General features: G+C 47.9%; 1 protein-coding gene across 3 annotated transcripts in view; it reads right to left on the bottom strand.

Moving 5' to 3' along the window:
• Nucleotides 1-460: 460 nt before the first annotated feature.
• The window catches only part of Xpo6 (exportin 6), a 105762-nt gene continuing 90204 nt past the window's right edge, over nt 461-16018 (bottom strand). For all 3 annotated transcript variants that reach the window (XM_020159483.2, XM_074059408.1, XM_074059409.1), the window contains 9 exons: nt 15030-15176; nt 14238-14427; nt 9283-9438; nt 8174-8288; nt 7825-7996; nt 6077-6238; nt 3818-3916; nt 3415-3645; nt 461-1054 (listed from right to left, as the gene is read on the bottom strand). In XM_020159483.2, the coding sequence (XP_020015072.2) occupies nt 953-1054; nt 3415-3645; nt 3818-3916; nt 6077-6238; nt 7825-7996; nt 8174-8288; nt 9283-9438; nt 14238-14427; nt 15030-15176 (1374 nt within the window). In that variant the 3' untranslated portion in view covers nt 461-952. The remainder of the gene's footprint in view (nt 1055-3414; nt 3646-3817; nt 3917-6076; nt 6239-7824; nt 7997-8173; nt 8289-9282; nt 9439-14237; nt 14428-15029; nt 15177-16018) is intronic.

Here is a 16018-nt window from a genome sequence, read left to right as displayed (position 1 = left end):
CTGATTTGTTGTTTTGGAAAATGAGGACATGTGCCGTTTCCACATGTGGATGGCTGAGAAAGCTCAGCTCTCATACACAGCGGAAAGCCTGCGCCTCACCCACTCCCAGCTGGCACACTCCTCTTCTCCCTCTCTGTCCCCTCCAACCTGCTCTCCTATTGTCCTCAGTCAGATTTCAGTCCCAAGGAACAATTCCTGACTGGGCCTCTAAGAGGGGATCCACTTGTTCCCTGGGAGGTGAGGAGTCAGGACCTAGGCTCACTGTCACAGCAAGTATGAGAAATGGGGACCGTTTCTTCACATGGCTTAAAGGAGATGTTATCTAGAAGGTGGGGCACAACCGACTCTATGCCAGCCAGTCTCCTCTGTGGTGCTTCCTCACAGCACAAGGCTTCAGGCACCATTCAGATGGATGCTGGCCCGAAGGAGGCACCAGTAGAAATAAGGTTCCCAGCCAGCATTTCTATAACAACAATGTAAGCATTTTATTTTCTTAGTATCACAATGGAATGATGAGAAAACAAGAACAAAAACATAAGTCTTTGCAAATCTCTGACAAAGCAGAGACTTCAAGGCAATTGGAGGGGTGGAAGGCTCGACAGAAACAGTTCCGGTCGGTCTCTCCTTAGCTGCTGGGCCAGGGAGAGGCGGGAGTGGAATGGTGAGAAGGTGGCACTGTTGTAAGCTGTCCTTGGCAGTTCTGTCCCATGACTGATATGCACATAATCTGCACAGACCACTCATGGGGGCACCCAGCCACTTGCCCCTCTACCTGCTCCAAATGCTGGGACTCCACCAGTGCTAAGGTGGATCCTAAGACGGCCCTACTAGGTGGCAGCAGGAGGGTGGAGGCAAGCTGTGCTGCTCAGGGTGCAGATTCCAAGGAGTGGTGAGACTTGTCTGGGATGCTGTGCTGCAGGCAGAGGTGGTGTGACAGGCAGCTCAGGCCGAGCTAGAGCTTCACAGTGCCGGGGGGCAGGCTGTCGTTGCAGAGCCGGTAGTAGCGTAGGTCGTTGACCAGCCTGTGCACATTCTGGGTGAACGAGGGTAAGTCCTGAAAGGCAGGGGCACAGCTACAGCCTGGCCCCTGAAGGCCTGCCTGTCCCCAACACCCCAGGGCCCCACCCACCAGCTGCTTCCACACCTGGGCCCCAAGTGTGCTGTGGAGCTATGCAGACCTTTTACACAACTCAAAGTTCCACATGTAAGGCACTGCAGAGAAAACAAGAAACAGCTAAAAATACTCCTCTAGGGCTTCCATGGGCCAGGAACCACAGCAATTAATTCCCAGATGTCAGGTCTTTATACAGCAACGTGGCCCTGCAGTGCTGCTTTTCTCAGCCTGTCCCCGATTGTGCACACAGGGAGTGGAGGGTCCAGGCTGGAGGGAGCATGTTGGCCCCCGAGCCCAGCTTCTCTAGCACCAGCCTAGCTGCCCCTCAACCCTCTCCTTCCCCACCTATGGGGTGTTGGAGACAGACTGTGAAGAGGGGCAAGGTGGAGAGACTTGCAGACTGGACTTCGAATGCTCCCCGACCCACTGTGACACCTTCCTGGCTTTAGTGTGGGGTGCTGAAAGCCTACCATTCAGGGTCTGTAAAAGGAGAATAGAGAACAGCAGACAGAGTCCTGCCATAGACACAGCCAGCTCCCTGCCCTGGCTGGTGGTACCACAGTGATCCCTTCTTCAGCAGCCAAGGGTCCTCCAGCTCTCCGGCCCCAACATTTCTCCCACTGAGTGAACTCCTCTTCCAGACTCAGCTCAAAGCTGCCTCCTGCAAAGAAGCTGCTCGGAGGTCTCCAAGCCAGCCAGGTTGGTACCTATGCTCACACTGCAGCTCTGTAGCTACAATCCCCAGCCTGGATCCTGCTCTCTGGCTCTACTACTTCTAGATTCTGTACTGCCACTTGCCCACCATCTTCTGAGTCTTGGTTACTTGTGAGGTACAGTGAACAACAAGAACAGCAGATGCACTGCAGGTTACTAAAAGCTTAACTGGCCCAGAAAGGAAAGTGCTGGGCACAGTGTGGTCCATAGGGGGCTCTGTGCTACTCCCGCTGCACTTGAGTGGAGACAGAAACAGGTGTCCAGTGCCTGGCATTGGGCTGAGGGGCAGCTGGCCTCAAACACACAGCAAACAAATGAATGAACAGAAAGTATGATTCCTTGCTCATTCGAAAGAAAACCAACCGAGAGATGTCTTTTAAACCAATGGCTCTCAAACACCAAGCTAGGACTTTCTTGGTAGAATACAAGAGCCCGTTCTTTTCCAGTTTTAATACATACACTGGAGGCTTCTGATGAATATCCTGATTTGGAAAGTATTCTTTAAATCAAGAAGTTAACTGATACCAACATCATTGAACACCGATCACTAAATACTGGAGTTTAACACTATCTGGAAACAAGAAAAACCCCCCAGTGGCTGGAGTAAGCTTCAAGCTTAAGAGAGAATAAGACAGATCCGAAGAGGAAAGGAAGATTCCAAGACAAATGACAGTAGGATCTCAGTGTGAGACAAGCTCTCCTGGCACTCTTCACAAGCGAGAGAAGCAGCAGCAGTGTGGCCAGCAAGAGCTGCAGGAACCAGCCCTGAAGCGGGATGGGGATATTCTGCTTAGGTGCAGGAGTTAAGACACCAAGAATGCGGGGGAAAACACAGGCTTCTCGGCAGCTCACCACAGGAGGGTCGCAGAGGAATAACTTGTTCTGTAAGAAGAGTTCCAAGAAGGGTCTACAGAGAGGAGATTTGGACACCTGGCACGGGAAGAGGCAGTGACCTCTGTCCTAGGACAGGAAAAGCTGGGCACCATGGGTCCTGGACACCAACAGCGATGCTTCATGGGCCTCCAGAGCCATCAATGCCCCAGCGCCAACCCATGGGACAACCTAAGTTGGGCAGGTCACCCAATCTCCCTGAGGTGGCACTGGAGGGTGAAGACCTGGAGCAGCTTAGCCCACATAGTGCTGGGGCCAGGCTAGAAAGAGCTCTGGGAAGAGCCGGGGCGTTTTCTAACTCTGGGGACCCAGAGCTGCAGCTCCCAAGCACCGATCTTCTCAACCTGTCTGCAAGTTTGGGCATAGTGGCAATGTAGCTTTCATTATACTTAATGGGACTGACCCTGTAAGAGCTCATTACCCATAGGAAACCTTTCCCTCTGGTGGGGTGGAGCATGTTAGAGAAGCCAAGACAAAGTAAGTGGTCTGCTAGGGCCAGGAGTGGGAATTCAATGACTGAGACTTCCCTCAATCTACTCTCACTCTCTGCCGCTGGTGAGTCCTCTAGCAATGCCGGGACTGCCACCAAGCTACTGAGAACACAAAGCACACAGAGGCCCTAATGTGCCTCTGCTGCAGCTGTCTCCCTCACTGAATGGGCGACAGGCTTGCCACACGCCCTCCTTTCTCCTTACCCGGTCCAGCTTGAAGTTCCGCCCCAGCACATTTTTCTGGTTGGTGTCCACACCGTCGCAGCCAGTCAGGAACTCTGGAAGGAAGGCTGAGAAGAAGCCCTCGAAGTCGACAGATGCCATGTTGTAGATGGCAATGCCTATCTCCTCCTGCAGAAGGTCATGGGACTTGTGGACCAGGACCTGGAGCAGCACATTCACAAACTGGAACAGCATGGTCGTCCGGAAGATCTTCTGTAGACCGAGGTGCAGAAAGAAGTGTTGGTCACGAGAGCTCACTCAGGCCCCTGAAGCTGCCCTGGCCCTAGCCTACGCTCCATTATGCTCCCCAGCTAGGGACTTGAAGAGGTGGAACTGAACCCAGGATGCTTGGATGCAGGAATCTTTCCAAGAGATGGGCACCTACCTTGTGATACAGCTTCTGCTTGGTGTTGAGCGTCTCCAAGTAGAAGAGATTTTGCTTGAAAAGATGGATGTCGGGCTGGAGAAAGGACTGACCAAAAGCCTGGGAAATAAGACCACCACTTTATAAGCAGCCTCAGGCCCTCGCTTTGACCCCATCTCAATTCTCCTGTCTGCTCAGATCTCTCCAGTGCACCTTGTAAGTCTTAGTGGCTAAGTCTTCCCCACCAGGTCTCACTTCTTTTGGTCTCCCCTTGCACCTTAATCAGAAACCACTAGTGTCCTTTTAAGGGACTGTCTTTGAAGCAAGAAGCAGCTTACAGTACTAGTCAGCAATCAGCACACACCAAAGCCTGCCTGCCTGCCTGACTCCCTGCCTCGTCAAAGCCACCAATCCCTTTAGGAGCCCTCCTGCTCCTCAACTCCCAGGGCTCCTGGTCCACAATCCTTGAGGATCCTTCTCAACCAGCTACCTCTGCCTTGGGGTTGAGCAACAACAAATTCTGAACTGCCTTAGAATCTGTAAGTGTAAAAGTTACAAGTTCAGAGGCAAAAGCAAATGATCCCCCCCACCCCAACACAAAGTGGCATGCTCCAATAGAAAGTGGTTGGAGATGGGTGGGGAGAGGCCCACAGGAACCCTCTATAGAGGAAATGGCCAGCTACTACTCTGCCATTCTGTCCTGAGGCCACTATAAGAAGTAGAGCTTGTAATCCCTGCTGCAGCAATGGGATCTCCATGATGCCAAGAAGTCTCCACCATTTGTTAAAGTCAGGTTGACTGAAGTGACACAGTGAAGCTTTGGCACTGTAGATCTGACCAGCATAGAGCTGTGCCACTACCATCACCATCGAGACATACGACATCTCCCTCACACTGAAATGTTCCCTTCACCACCTTTGCAGCAATCCTCTGCCCCGAGCACCAGGCAAGCACTGCCCATTCTCTAACCCTGAAGTTCTGCCTTTCCCATAATGACATACAACGGAAGGGCACGTGTTACACAGCCATTGGATATGCCTGTTTCATCTAGCACAGGCACTTGAAATTCACCCGGGCTATGTGTGCCAACAACGTGTTCCTTCTTTTCCTGCTTTTGAGTAGTGTGCACGCCTGTACTAGTTGGTTTCTCCATCCACCAGCGGGAAGATACTTGGACTGCTTCCAGTTTGGGTCAATTATGAAAACAGCTACTATAAACGTCTGTGTGAACATATGTTTCACTCAACGTGAGCAAAATACTTAGATGTAGGATTGCTAGGTCAGAAGCTCAATTATATATCTAACACTGTAAGAAATTGCCAAATTTTCCAGGTGCCAGTGGCTCATGCCTATAATTCTAGCTACTTGGGAGGCTGAGATAGGGAGGATCGAGATTTGAAGCCAGACCAAGCAAATAATTTGCAAGACCCCATCTCCAAAATAACCAGAGCACAATGAACTGGAGATATGGCTCAAGTGTTAGAGTGCCTGCTTTGTGAAAGTGAAGCCCTGAGTTCAAACCCTAGTCCCACTAAAAAAAAAAAAAAAAAAAATAGAAAACTGCCAAACTATGAAAGTATGTTCCAAAGTGGCTTTTACTAGCCTTGAGTGTAGGGGGAGGGGGAGGTGGGGGGGTGTGGAGAACCAGGCCTCAGTGTGCAAAGCAGTCTTAAGATAGCAAGGATGGAACCAGAGGAAGCAAACACCCAACCACTCCAAACCCAAGTCCTTGGTAGAGATCAGAAGATGAAGGACTCCAAGAAAAGTTTCCACACAAGACTATGAGTGTACATGCACCCCCATGCATGCTATGCGTTGGCAGGGAGGCTGAATACCTCCTTGGACTTTCCTATGAAGAAAAGCATGTACTAAAGAAAAACATAATCTTCTAGCTGAACGAGGGTTTCATATCATAATACACCTGAGTTTTCAAGTGCACTGATCTGACAGTGAGTGGTAATCCATAGGGCAGCATTTTTCCCAACATGGCATGAACCATGATGACCCCCCTACACCCCTTCCCCTCTCCCTCACCATGTACTCAATGCTGCTTCACTTACCTCACAACAATCCCCTGAAACAGGCAATGAGGCCCAAGACACTAATTTACTTGGCAGGTATTAACAGGCAAAGCTGGCTTCAGACCCATGCCTGTAGGACTGTGAGAGCTGGGTTGGAGATGTAGACTGTATGCCAGAGAAGAACTCAAGGAATGTTAGGCCACGGGACCAGGCAGCACCAAGAAAGACCTGTCTGTTTTCGGTCACGCTGAAGCCTCACCTGCATGATGGCACTGAACTGGGGCTCATTCTCCATTTGATCCTCTGCCACACTCCTCTGCACACTGGCCAAGACTGTGGACTTGAAGAAGTACCGCCAGTTGTGATGAAGTGTCCGGAAGAGGAGCTCAAACAGCTCAGCCTTCACATCAGGGGAAGGGCGCTGAGGAGACACACACAATTGACCTTGACCTTCTTCTTTGTGTGTGTGTGTTGTTTGAATCCAGGGCCTCAAGCTTGCCTAGCAAGCCAAGCCCTTAGCTTTTTTTTTTTTTTTTTGATCTTGGTAACTTTACCCAAGCTGGCCTTGAACTCAATTCTCCTGCCTCCACCTCCTGAGTGCTGGAATCATAGGTGTGTGCCTCACCTGGATGCTCACACCTTCCCTTCTTGTAGTTCGGAGGACCACTCACAGCCTAGGCCCAGTGCAACACAGAAGCCTGAGACATCTGGTGACAGCACACTTCTGGTCCAGAGGGCATCAAGCCCTGTGGAGTGGGCAGTTCACAAAGGAGCACTTCAGCAGAGATAGGCCTGCACCTGAGCAAGGTGCACAGGTCATTACCAAGGGGCCTTTTTTCTGACAGAAGCACTTGGCTTTGTCCACTGGCTGTAACATAAAGAAGTAACAAGAATCCGGACTTTCTCTTCAGAAAGCAGCTCACTTGATCTGCCCTGTCTTCCTAGTATGCTGCTCTTTCCAGAATAAAATGCTACCGCAGCTGACCTGCTGGCCTCAAGCAAATTCTAAAGCCAAGGTGCCTCAGAAGCAGCTGTGCTCTCCACAGACAAGGCGAGGTAAGCACCTAGGAAGCACAGAAAGAACCGCTGAAGAGAGCCTTGCCGTGGAAGCCACAGGCTAGGTTAACTACCGTCTAGGCCTCTCTTCTCGTCTATGGCAGTCAGGATTCTGGTGCAGCACGCATATCTCACTTAACCAAAATCTCCAAGTCATTACGGACATGCAAGTCACATTATTCCAAGTGTATCTGTAGAACTCAAGAGACCTTTAATCCAGAGAGAGTTTTAATCCAGCTTTGATTAAAATTAAATTGGCACCTGAGGCATGCTTCCACAGCAGGAAGCTGTAGAGGGTGCACAGAGTCTCAAGAGGCCAAGCACCTGCTTGAGTTTTGGTCAGACAGTTAAGCTTAGCTTTTACTTCCCTAACTATTAGCATAAGCCCCAGTTACCGCTGCATTTATCCTGGATCTTACCATGCTGAGTGCCTGTTTTCAAAGGATGCAGCCCTTTCCTATGACAAGGAAAGGTTTTTCTGAATGGTTTCAAGACCTGCCCTGCATCCCTGAGACCTTGGAGGAAAGTACATTTGTCACAGTGTTCAGCTATAGAAAACCAGATAGTCACATCACATTATAAACTGCTTGCTACAGGAAACTGACTACCTAAACTAACCTGCTATGCTGACACCAGAGTAGTTCTAATTTACTTGACCAACTTAACAAGACTACCAAGTTAAAGACATTCTTTTTTGGAAACAAAACAGAACAAAACCTATTTTATAGGAGTACTAAAATAACTCATGAACAGACATTACAGCACATGCAGTGAGTGTAAAAAGTGGACTGGGGTTGGTATCAGTAGGAGGGATAGCAGATGAGAGAGTATGAGGAACGGAAGAGGTTCGAAGTATATTACATGTACACATATAAAGACAGTATAATAAAATCCACCAAATACTATTTTAGAAAGGGGGGGCTGGGAGACTAATGCCTTGGCCCCACCTACCTCAGCAATGATGGGGTACACCTGCTCCATGCACAGGGCAATGATGCTGGGGAGGAAGGGCTTGAACACCTGGCCAGGCTCCTGTACCACCACCTGGAGGATCTTCAGGAACTTCTCTACCACCCGGCAACCAGTGCTGCCTTCATGGAGGATGCTCTCAGCCAACTGTTCTCTGCAGACAAGAGAAAACCACACAGTAAAGCAAGACCTGCTTCTTTGAGGGACTAGCATGACAACCAACACTTGTGGTGATTGAAGAAGAGGGGCAAAAAGCCCCAGGATCTGTAGCCGGCCCCCGCACAGCTTCCCACCTGACTCTGCAGAGCCTGGGCAACGGGCATGTGGTTACCTGGTGAACATACTGAGGAATGTCTGTATGGTCTGCTCAGTGAAAGACACACCCATCTGGACTCTAAGGCCTCGGAATAGAGTGAGGAAGAAGCTCAGCATCTCGTCAGTCACATCTGAGTGAAAGGGCAGAGCAAGTAGTCAAAGCGTGCGCTGAGCACAACTGAAGCCTTGCTGTCTGCACTGTCATCTCTCTAACGCTTCTGATGGAAGACATTTCCCCAGTATCCTCACAGCCAATGACGGGAAGTGGAAAATGCTTAAGGATCTGCTGACCAACAGCTCCAGTTCAGGGAAACACTGCCTGACACCTTGCATCAGGAACCGGAGGTCTCAAAGCCTCGCTCATTACCCAGCATTCAGCCACGGTCAGCTTTTACTGCAGGACCATTTTGTGCTCACACAGATGAAAATACTCAACTGGGTCAACACCCGAGCACCTTAGCTACTTCTGTCTGTGACTGGGTGTCTGCAATCGACTGGGCTTAAGTGGCTGAAAGTGGATAATGAGGGTGTACTTGGGACGTGTGGCCCTGGTCCATTATGTGGACCGACTATAGAAACACTGTTCCAGTTAGTGTGGTTTTACTTACAGATCTCAGCAATCATCTCACATGGTACATTCTGGTTCTCATCACACAATTTGCTTGCACAAGATAAACAACGAATATGCTGAGTAAGAGGCCCTCGTACTTCTCTCATAATATGACAAGTGTACTGTAAATGTGTTCAGGAGTACTGAGCTGGAGCACCTCTATCAGTGACAGCGGGTGAGGGGAATGATCTCAGCCTTACTCACCTTGCCACATGAGTAAGCAACATGATCTGAACAAAGCCTCTTGCCTCTCTCATACACTGCCCACTAACTACTCTCTCATCCACTCATGTTCCCTCCTGGGGGAAGGCAAGGACTTCAAAAGGAAGACTAGACAGGCAGCACCACATCAGGTGCCGCCTACAAGCAGTCCTGCCCTATGCCTTCAGTGCTGCTTCCCTCTGCTGAGTAAGTACAGGCCTGCACTGGCTGACCCAGCATGCCCTGCAGATCTAAGCAGGCATGTGGCTTTTGGTAGCACCCCTCACTCATGAGGCCCTTGGGTTAGCTCCTACCTGACTGATGGATGAAAGCCGGAAAGAGGGCCAGGGAGACCTGAACAGATTCCTGCAGTGACTGGTAGCAGATCTGTCGGGACTTGGTGGACTCTCCAGAGATGTTCTCCACAATATCTTCCAAGACACTAAGTGTCTGGTGGATGATCACTTTGGCTGCAAATCAAGATTAAGCTACAGGTTATACACTGTCTGAGAATAAAGTACAGTAAGAGGGAACACCAGGGAAGGGGAAGAAATTTGCAAATGGGTCAGTAAGAACAACACAAACAGAGTCTTACTAAAAGAACATACTCTCTCTTGAGAGAGTTAAAACATTTCCCTCTTTCTCTCCTTCTCTTCCTTTTTACTACCAGACTCCAGTTGCTTGCCTGAATGATTTTGGCTATTTCGCCTTACCCACCCAGGCCCATACAGAAGGAAAAAAAGAAGTGTACCCCATTAGATTGTGGCTAGACAGTGAGAAAAGAAGCATCAGCAGGTAAGCATGGAACATGCAGCTCAAACTTTTTCCACCCCAGCTGCTAATCCACATGAACCATGCCATGCAGGGTAATAAGTTGGTCAAGAATAAATTATCTGACCAACCCACTGGCCTCCCAGGCCTGTGCCCTGATAATACATGTATCATTAATGTATATATGCATTACTGAAAAGACATCTCATTCTAACAGTATGCTAATATGTGACTTCACAGTACAACTCCATGTAGTATGCAGGGAAAACAGAGGTAGTTGTCAGTCAACACAGGAGGGGCACAGAGGTCTGGACATGAACTGCAGATGGTCAACAGCTTGCCAGAGCCAGGCACCTATGGCTTGCACCTGTAATCCTAGCTACTCAGGAAAAGGAGATCAGGAGGATCTCAGTTCAAAGCCAGCATAGGCAAATAGTCCATGAGACCCCATCTTGAAAATACCCAGCACAAAAAGAAAAAGGGGGAGGGGAGTTCACGGCTGGCAGAGTGGCTCAAGTGGTAGAGAACCTGCCTAGTAAGCATGAGGCCAAGTTTAAGCCCCAGTACCACAAAACAAAACAAAACAAAAATTCCCCACTCTAGATGCCTTGAGTAAGACCCTGGTGAATACCTTGGGGATGGTCAACAGTGCCGCCTTTGCAGGCTTGCTGTGAGGATTAGAGGCAAGGCTCAAAACAATCCCAGCAGAGCACCTGGCACAGAAAGTCCAGGGCAGACAGCTGCTGCTGTTCCCCAGCACAAGGAGAGACCCCATGGCTCAGCCATCATCCACCTGGCAGTGTGCTCTGGACTGCTCTGAACCCTGCAGCTCACTAGCTGTGAAAGGGCTAAAGGTGCTTCCGCAGATGGAGTGGCAGAAAGAAGACGCACTCAGGAGCTGCACATGACTAGCTCTGAGCTCTGACTCTTCTCGCTGCTGAGTTCTGGTTTGCTCACTGGAAAATGCGGGTCAGTAACATCACTTCACCCACAGGACTGAGGATGGAACAAAACACTGGCTCCTAACAGCCCTGGTCACAGGAATGCTGGAAGGTGAGTGCAGACACCAGTGGCTCATGCCTGCAATCTTAACTACTTGGGAGGTCGAAATCAGGATGATCACAGTTCAAGGTCAGTTAGGGCAAAAAGTTTACAAAACCCCCATCTCAACCAATAGCTGGGCACAGTGGTGTGTGCCTACCATCCTACCTAAGGCAGAAAGTGTAAAATAGGAAGACTGCGGTCCTGGATAGTCTGGACAAAAAGCAAGACCTTATCTTCAACATAATCAGAGCAAAAGGCTAGAGGCATGGCTCAAGCAGTACAGTGTCTGCCTAGCAAGCCCAAAGTCCTGAGTTCAAACCACAGTACAGAAAAAAAAAAAAAACCAAAACACCAAAAAACCTACTATAAGCACACAGACTTTTACCAAGATAGGAACCCATACAAGGCAGACATTTTCCCAAGAGTACAGAAGGCCCTGGAGAAGTAGTTTAAAGGGAAAACTCAACAAGAGTCCATAGACCAAAATCTAACTTTGTACACTTAACAGAAATTAAGACAAAGGACTGAGGTATCTACAAAACTTTAAAGGATATAGAGTAGGAGAATGGGTTAGTAAACTGTGCAACTTCCACAGGGACAGAGTATTATAAAACCAACAAAGCTGACCTCAGCACTCAGGAGGTGGAGGCAGAAGGATCTCTAGTTCAAGGCTTCCCTGGACCACAAAGTAAGACTCTTGTCTAAAAATAAAAAAACAAAAATCAAAGTAACAATACCACTAAAATACATGTTTTCAAGAAAGAGGCAACGAGGTAAAGCAGTACGGAGCTCTAGATGTGGAGGCATTCAGACCCAGACTCCTGACCCCACCACTCTCTAGGTCCTGAGTAACTTCTACCCTTGGAGGAAAGGTGCCTTTCCAAGGAATAGACTGGCCACACTGCCTCAAAAGCAAGACCAGCAGAAATGATGTAACAAGCAGTACACATTACTGCACCAAACTTGCTAGGGAACAATGAGACAGAATAAAATCAAGGAGTGTTCTGCAAGAAAACACATCTGGGCTCTTCAAGAATGCCAATGTCAAGAGACACAAAAAGGGGGATGCCTTCTGAATTGAAGATTAGAGATGTCACAACTGGACATAATGCATTGGCCTGAGATTTTAAAAAGCAAAAAAAAGACATTTTGGTGACAACCAAGGAAATCTTTAATCAGAAGGGTTTTGTTTTGTTTTGTTTTGTTAGCAGTACTGGGGTTTAAATTCTGGGCTTCACACTTGTTAGGTGCTCTACTGCCTGAGCCACACCTCCAGCCTGGGGAAATCTTTAATGTGACCTAAATGTTAAACTGATACTGTTCTAACAATGTTTAACACCTTGGTTGTGCTCATGGCATTTTGGTTATGTAGAATACCATGTTCTTTAGTATTCAGGTATGAAATGTCAATGTGTGCAACTTACTTTAAATGTCTGGGATTTTTTCAAAAGTGTGTGTTGGGGGAAGAACTTCAGCACAAATGCAGCAAAACATTAACTACTGGTGAACCTGGGGAAAGACAGCAGTTGTTCATTTTCTTATTCTTTCAACTACTCTAGGTTTGACATTTTTCAAAGTATAAAGCTGTGAGAGGAAAAGGAAAGCTTTCCTTCACCACTGTGGAATGAGGACAGGAGAGGCTCAAAGGGTTAGAGAGGACCTCACGAGTAACACATACTGAGCTCCCTGCCCAGTGCCTGCCCGGTAACCTCAGAAACCACTAGCCATGCTTTTACTTATATTCACTGGAGAAACCAGAAATGCAACTTGGCAAATATTTCCAGCACATGGTAGCCTCACACACTCCACCCACTCTGAGGTTAGGTCATGGACACGCAGCCGGCTCTCGCCAGTGAAATATGAGCAAACGTGGCACGCATCACTGCCAGGCAAGAGCTTAACCACCTTCTCCTCAGTTCACCACATGCTCTCCCCAGTGTGAGTGCACACTGAGACAGAGCTCACCAACCTAGCGCCTTAAATGGTACACGCATCTGCTCCTGTGACCAGGGTTGACAAACAGCATGAACAAGACTTAATTTTTCCCCCTGCATTAAGCCATTAAGCTGCTGGGGTTGTTTTGTTACCACTGAGCACCACCTTGCCCATGCTGACCGATATAACTACTGTGTCTGTTAAACCTTATAAAGCATGATTCCCTAAGAGCTATATATAATCCACGGGCAAGTTACTTAAGCTTCCAATACCTCCGTGCTTTGCAATTGCAAAGCAGGCACTCTACCACTTGAGACATACTTCCAGTCCACTCTGGTTATTTTGGAAATGGGACCTCACTAACTATTTACCTGGGCTGGCCTCAAACTGTGATCCTCCCAATCTCAGCCATCCAAATAGTAGGCTCACAGGTGTGAGTTACCAGTGCCTGGTTCATACCTCAGTTCTTCATGGGTAAAATCAGGATAATTAACATTCCTTAACTCATAAAGCTAATGTCAAGACTAAATGAATTACTGAATTTTTGAAAAATTCTTAGAACCAGGGTCCAGCAAACACAGACTTTGAAGGTAGATGTTGGAAAAGCCAGCAGTTTGAGGATGGACATAAAATCACTAAGACCAGTACACAATATGCCCTCAACACATTAGCTGTTCTCTTCTATGTAACTATCAAAATGCTTACAGTATAAAAAGGAAAATGACAAAGTGTAGTTAAAATGCTTACTTTCCAAAATACTAAAATCAGTGATTTAGGAGTTCCCTTTTTCTTGTTTAAAATATTCTATTTTAAAATTTTTGTACAGAGAGCACTTGTTAATCTTCTGATTATGTTTTTTAAAAGAATGCTGAGTATTTGACTTCCTACAACATTCACAAAGCTCTTCTGCTGACATTCTATAAATGATACCATCTAATGTTTCATTATTTCCTTATTGTGAAAATAGGCTATTTTAAAAACATTTCTACAATATTTGATATTTCCGGGAGATTTTTCAGAGAAATCTAGTATCTTATCCTTGAACTAGCCTTCTCCTGATTCAATTTTTCTCCCTATCAAATTGAAACAAACTTCAAGTGCCACTGAGAAGATACTCTTCTCAAGTCTCTGTATCTGGAAAAAGGTTAGAACACCTCAGAAGACAAGACTTGTCTTCAATATCCCAGAGAAGAAGGGACTGCTCTGTTTGCCTACCCAAAATCTGAAACAGATGACTCGAGCATCTTCCATGGACATTTCCCTTAGGTGTCCAGTATTTCTTACGCTTTACCTAACAGAAAGGCAGCCTGCATTCAGGAAATACATCCAGCTGATGTGTTAACTGAATTCCATAGGTAAGTAGGATTCTACTCCAGCACCTGAAATTTCCACTCAGTAGCAATTTGATATGGACAACTAAATTCACCTCATGAGCTTAGGTGCAAATTTCACTACCACAAGGAAGAGCAATGTCTGCCTAGCTAAATCCCTGGGTTGTCCCTGTCCAAGAGCTACTCACTGTCATCCAGGGCCATCTTTCTCTGTGGAGCAACAGCATTGGGCTTCAGGCCACGGTAGTCCCGGGAAAGGGCCGAGATGAGGCTGGCGTGGCTGATGGAACGCACAGGCCACTGCTGCTCACTCTCGGGGAGGTTTGGCCATGGCAGCAGCAAGATGTTCGAGAGCGCACGGCACACCAGCACCTGAGCCTAGAGGAGACCAGAAGGCATCGTAAAGAGTCAAAGGGCAACTGAAAGCCATATACCTTGAACTCAGGACCCAGGCTCCTTTCCTACAGCCTGGACAGGGCCCATAGTCTACCTCTGAGATGACCCATTTCTAAGGAGACATAGAAGTAACCCTGGAGCATGGTCTGGCATAGCCAGGCTCAGCCTCCAGAGGCCTTCACTGGTGCTCAGACTTCCCTCTAATTTGTGCCTGCAGCATTACAGAGGCAAAGCCCCACTGCAGACAGAGAATCTGCTGTGGCCCTTGGCTGCTGCCTTTGACATCCTGAGAAGCCTCTCAAATCAGGGCTGCAGGACACTTCATCATCAAGGACCCTCGTTGAACAGTCAAATTACCAGTTTTCAAAGCAGCCCAACTTCTCTATGTGTGGGGAGCACTGAGGTTGTATCAGCATTCTGAACTTCAGTGAGTGCCATAAGACTATGCTGATACTACCCCATAAGCAGTTTACTTAGCTGGCATGCCTACAGACTCAGTGCAAACACAAAGCAGCCTCTTCTGCCTCCGCTTCCCTGGCCCGAGCCACCCGACTCTGGGCTTGCCAGGATGCCAGGGCTCTTACCTTATCAACAAGTCGCTGGGCAGAGGCATCAGTGATCCTATTGAATACCTTCTGGACTGCAGGGATGCTGATCAGAAAAACGGGCCGCACGGTGGTGGCAAGTGAGACCAGTAAGTGGCATGCAGATAGCAACAACTTGTCCTGGACCTGGAGATGAAGAGAACATGCTGGCTAACTATACCCCCATGTGGCTGGCATTAGACACCGTGCCGGGGCACCACAAGCTCAATTTGGCTCATGGCTGCAAGGCTCCTGTCTTCTTTGCCACATCTACAGCTCCTGCCCTCCAGCCACTTCCACTCCCCATTCCTTCTCCACAGCCATGACACCTTTGACATCAGTCACATCTTGGCTCAGAACCTACGTGGCTCTCCACTAGCTGCTGCAGTACATGCAACCCCGGCAAGAATCCCCACATTACAGACTCTTCATCTCACTTCCTCTGGCTCTAAACAAGCCAACATCTCCCCTGCCTGTCCTTTCTGTGCTTCCATCACACCAATCTCTCCTACTTCTTTCAGCTCAACACGCCTAACAAAGTGTGTATGATAACTTCCAAATTTTTAAGAGCAAACCTTTTTGGGGGGAGGAAGATTAGATTGAATTCAGAGCTCCTGTGTATTAAGCACGTGCTCTACTGCTGAGACCCACCCCCAGCCGCAAGAAAACTTTCATGTGTGGTAGAAACAGCACACCAAGAGTCAGGATGCACAGAATAATTTAGGAAAGAAATATCAGTGTAATTTCCCAGAACATAAAGTATTCCTATCTTTAATGCCATAGGCTCCACTTATTCTAAGGTAATTACCTAGAAGGATAAAGCTGCAGTCATGAATACAAGCATCCCAAAATTACTAGTAATCACTCTTTTAATGGAAGCAGCCTGAAAGTCTGACAACAGGTAGACAAATTATGGAGCACATACCTTAGGGGACATTGTAACTCTTACAAATCCTAACTATAAACAACATAAATTTATGGAAAACAAG

This window comes from Castor canadensis, chromosome 17, assembly GCF_047511655.1.
Source record: "Castor canadensis chromosome 17, mCasCan1.hap1v2, whole genome shotgun sequence".
Classification (NCBI taxonomy): Eukaryota; Metazoa; Chordata; class Mammalia; order Rodentia; family Castoridae; genus Castor; species Castor canadensis.
The sequence above is the reverse complement of the archived record's forward strand: the minus strand, read 5'-3'. Positions and strand labels throughout refer to the sequence as shown.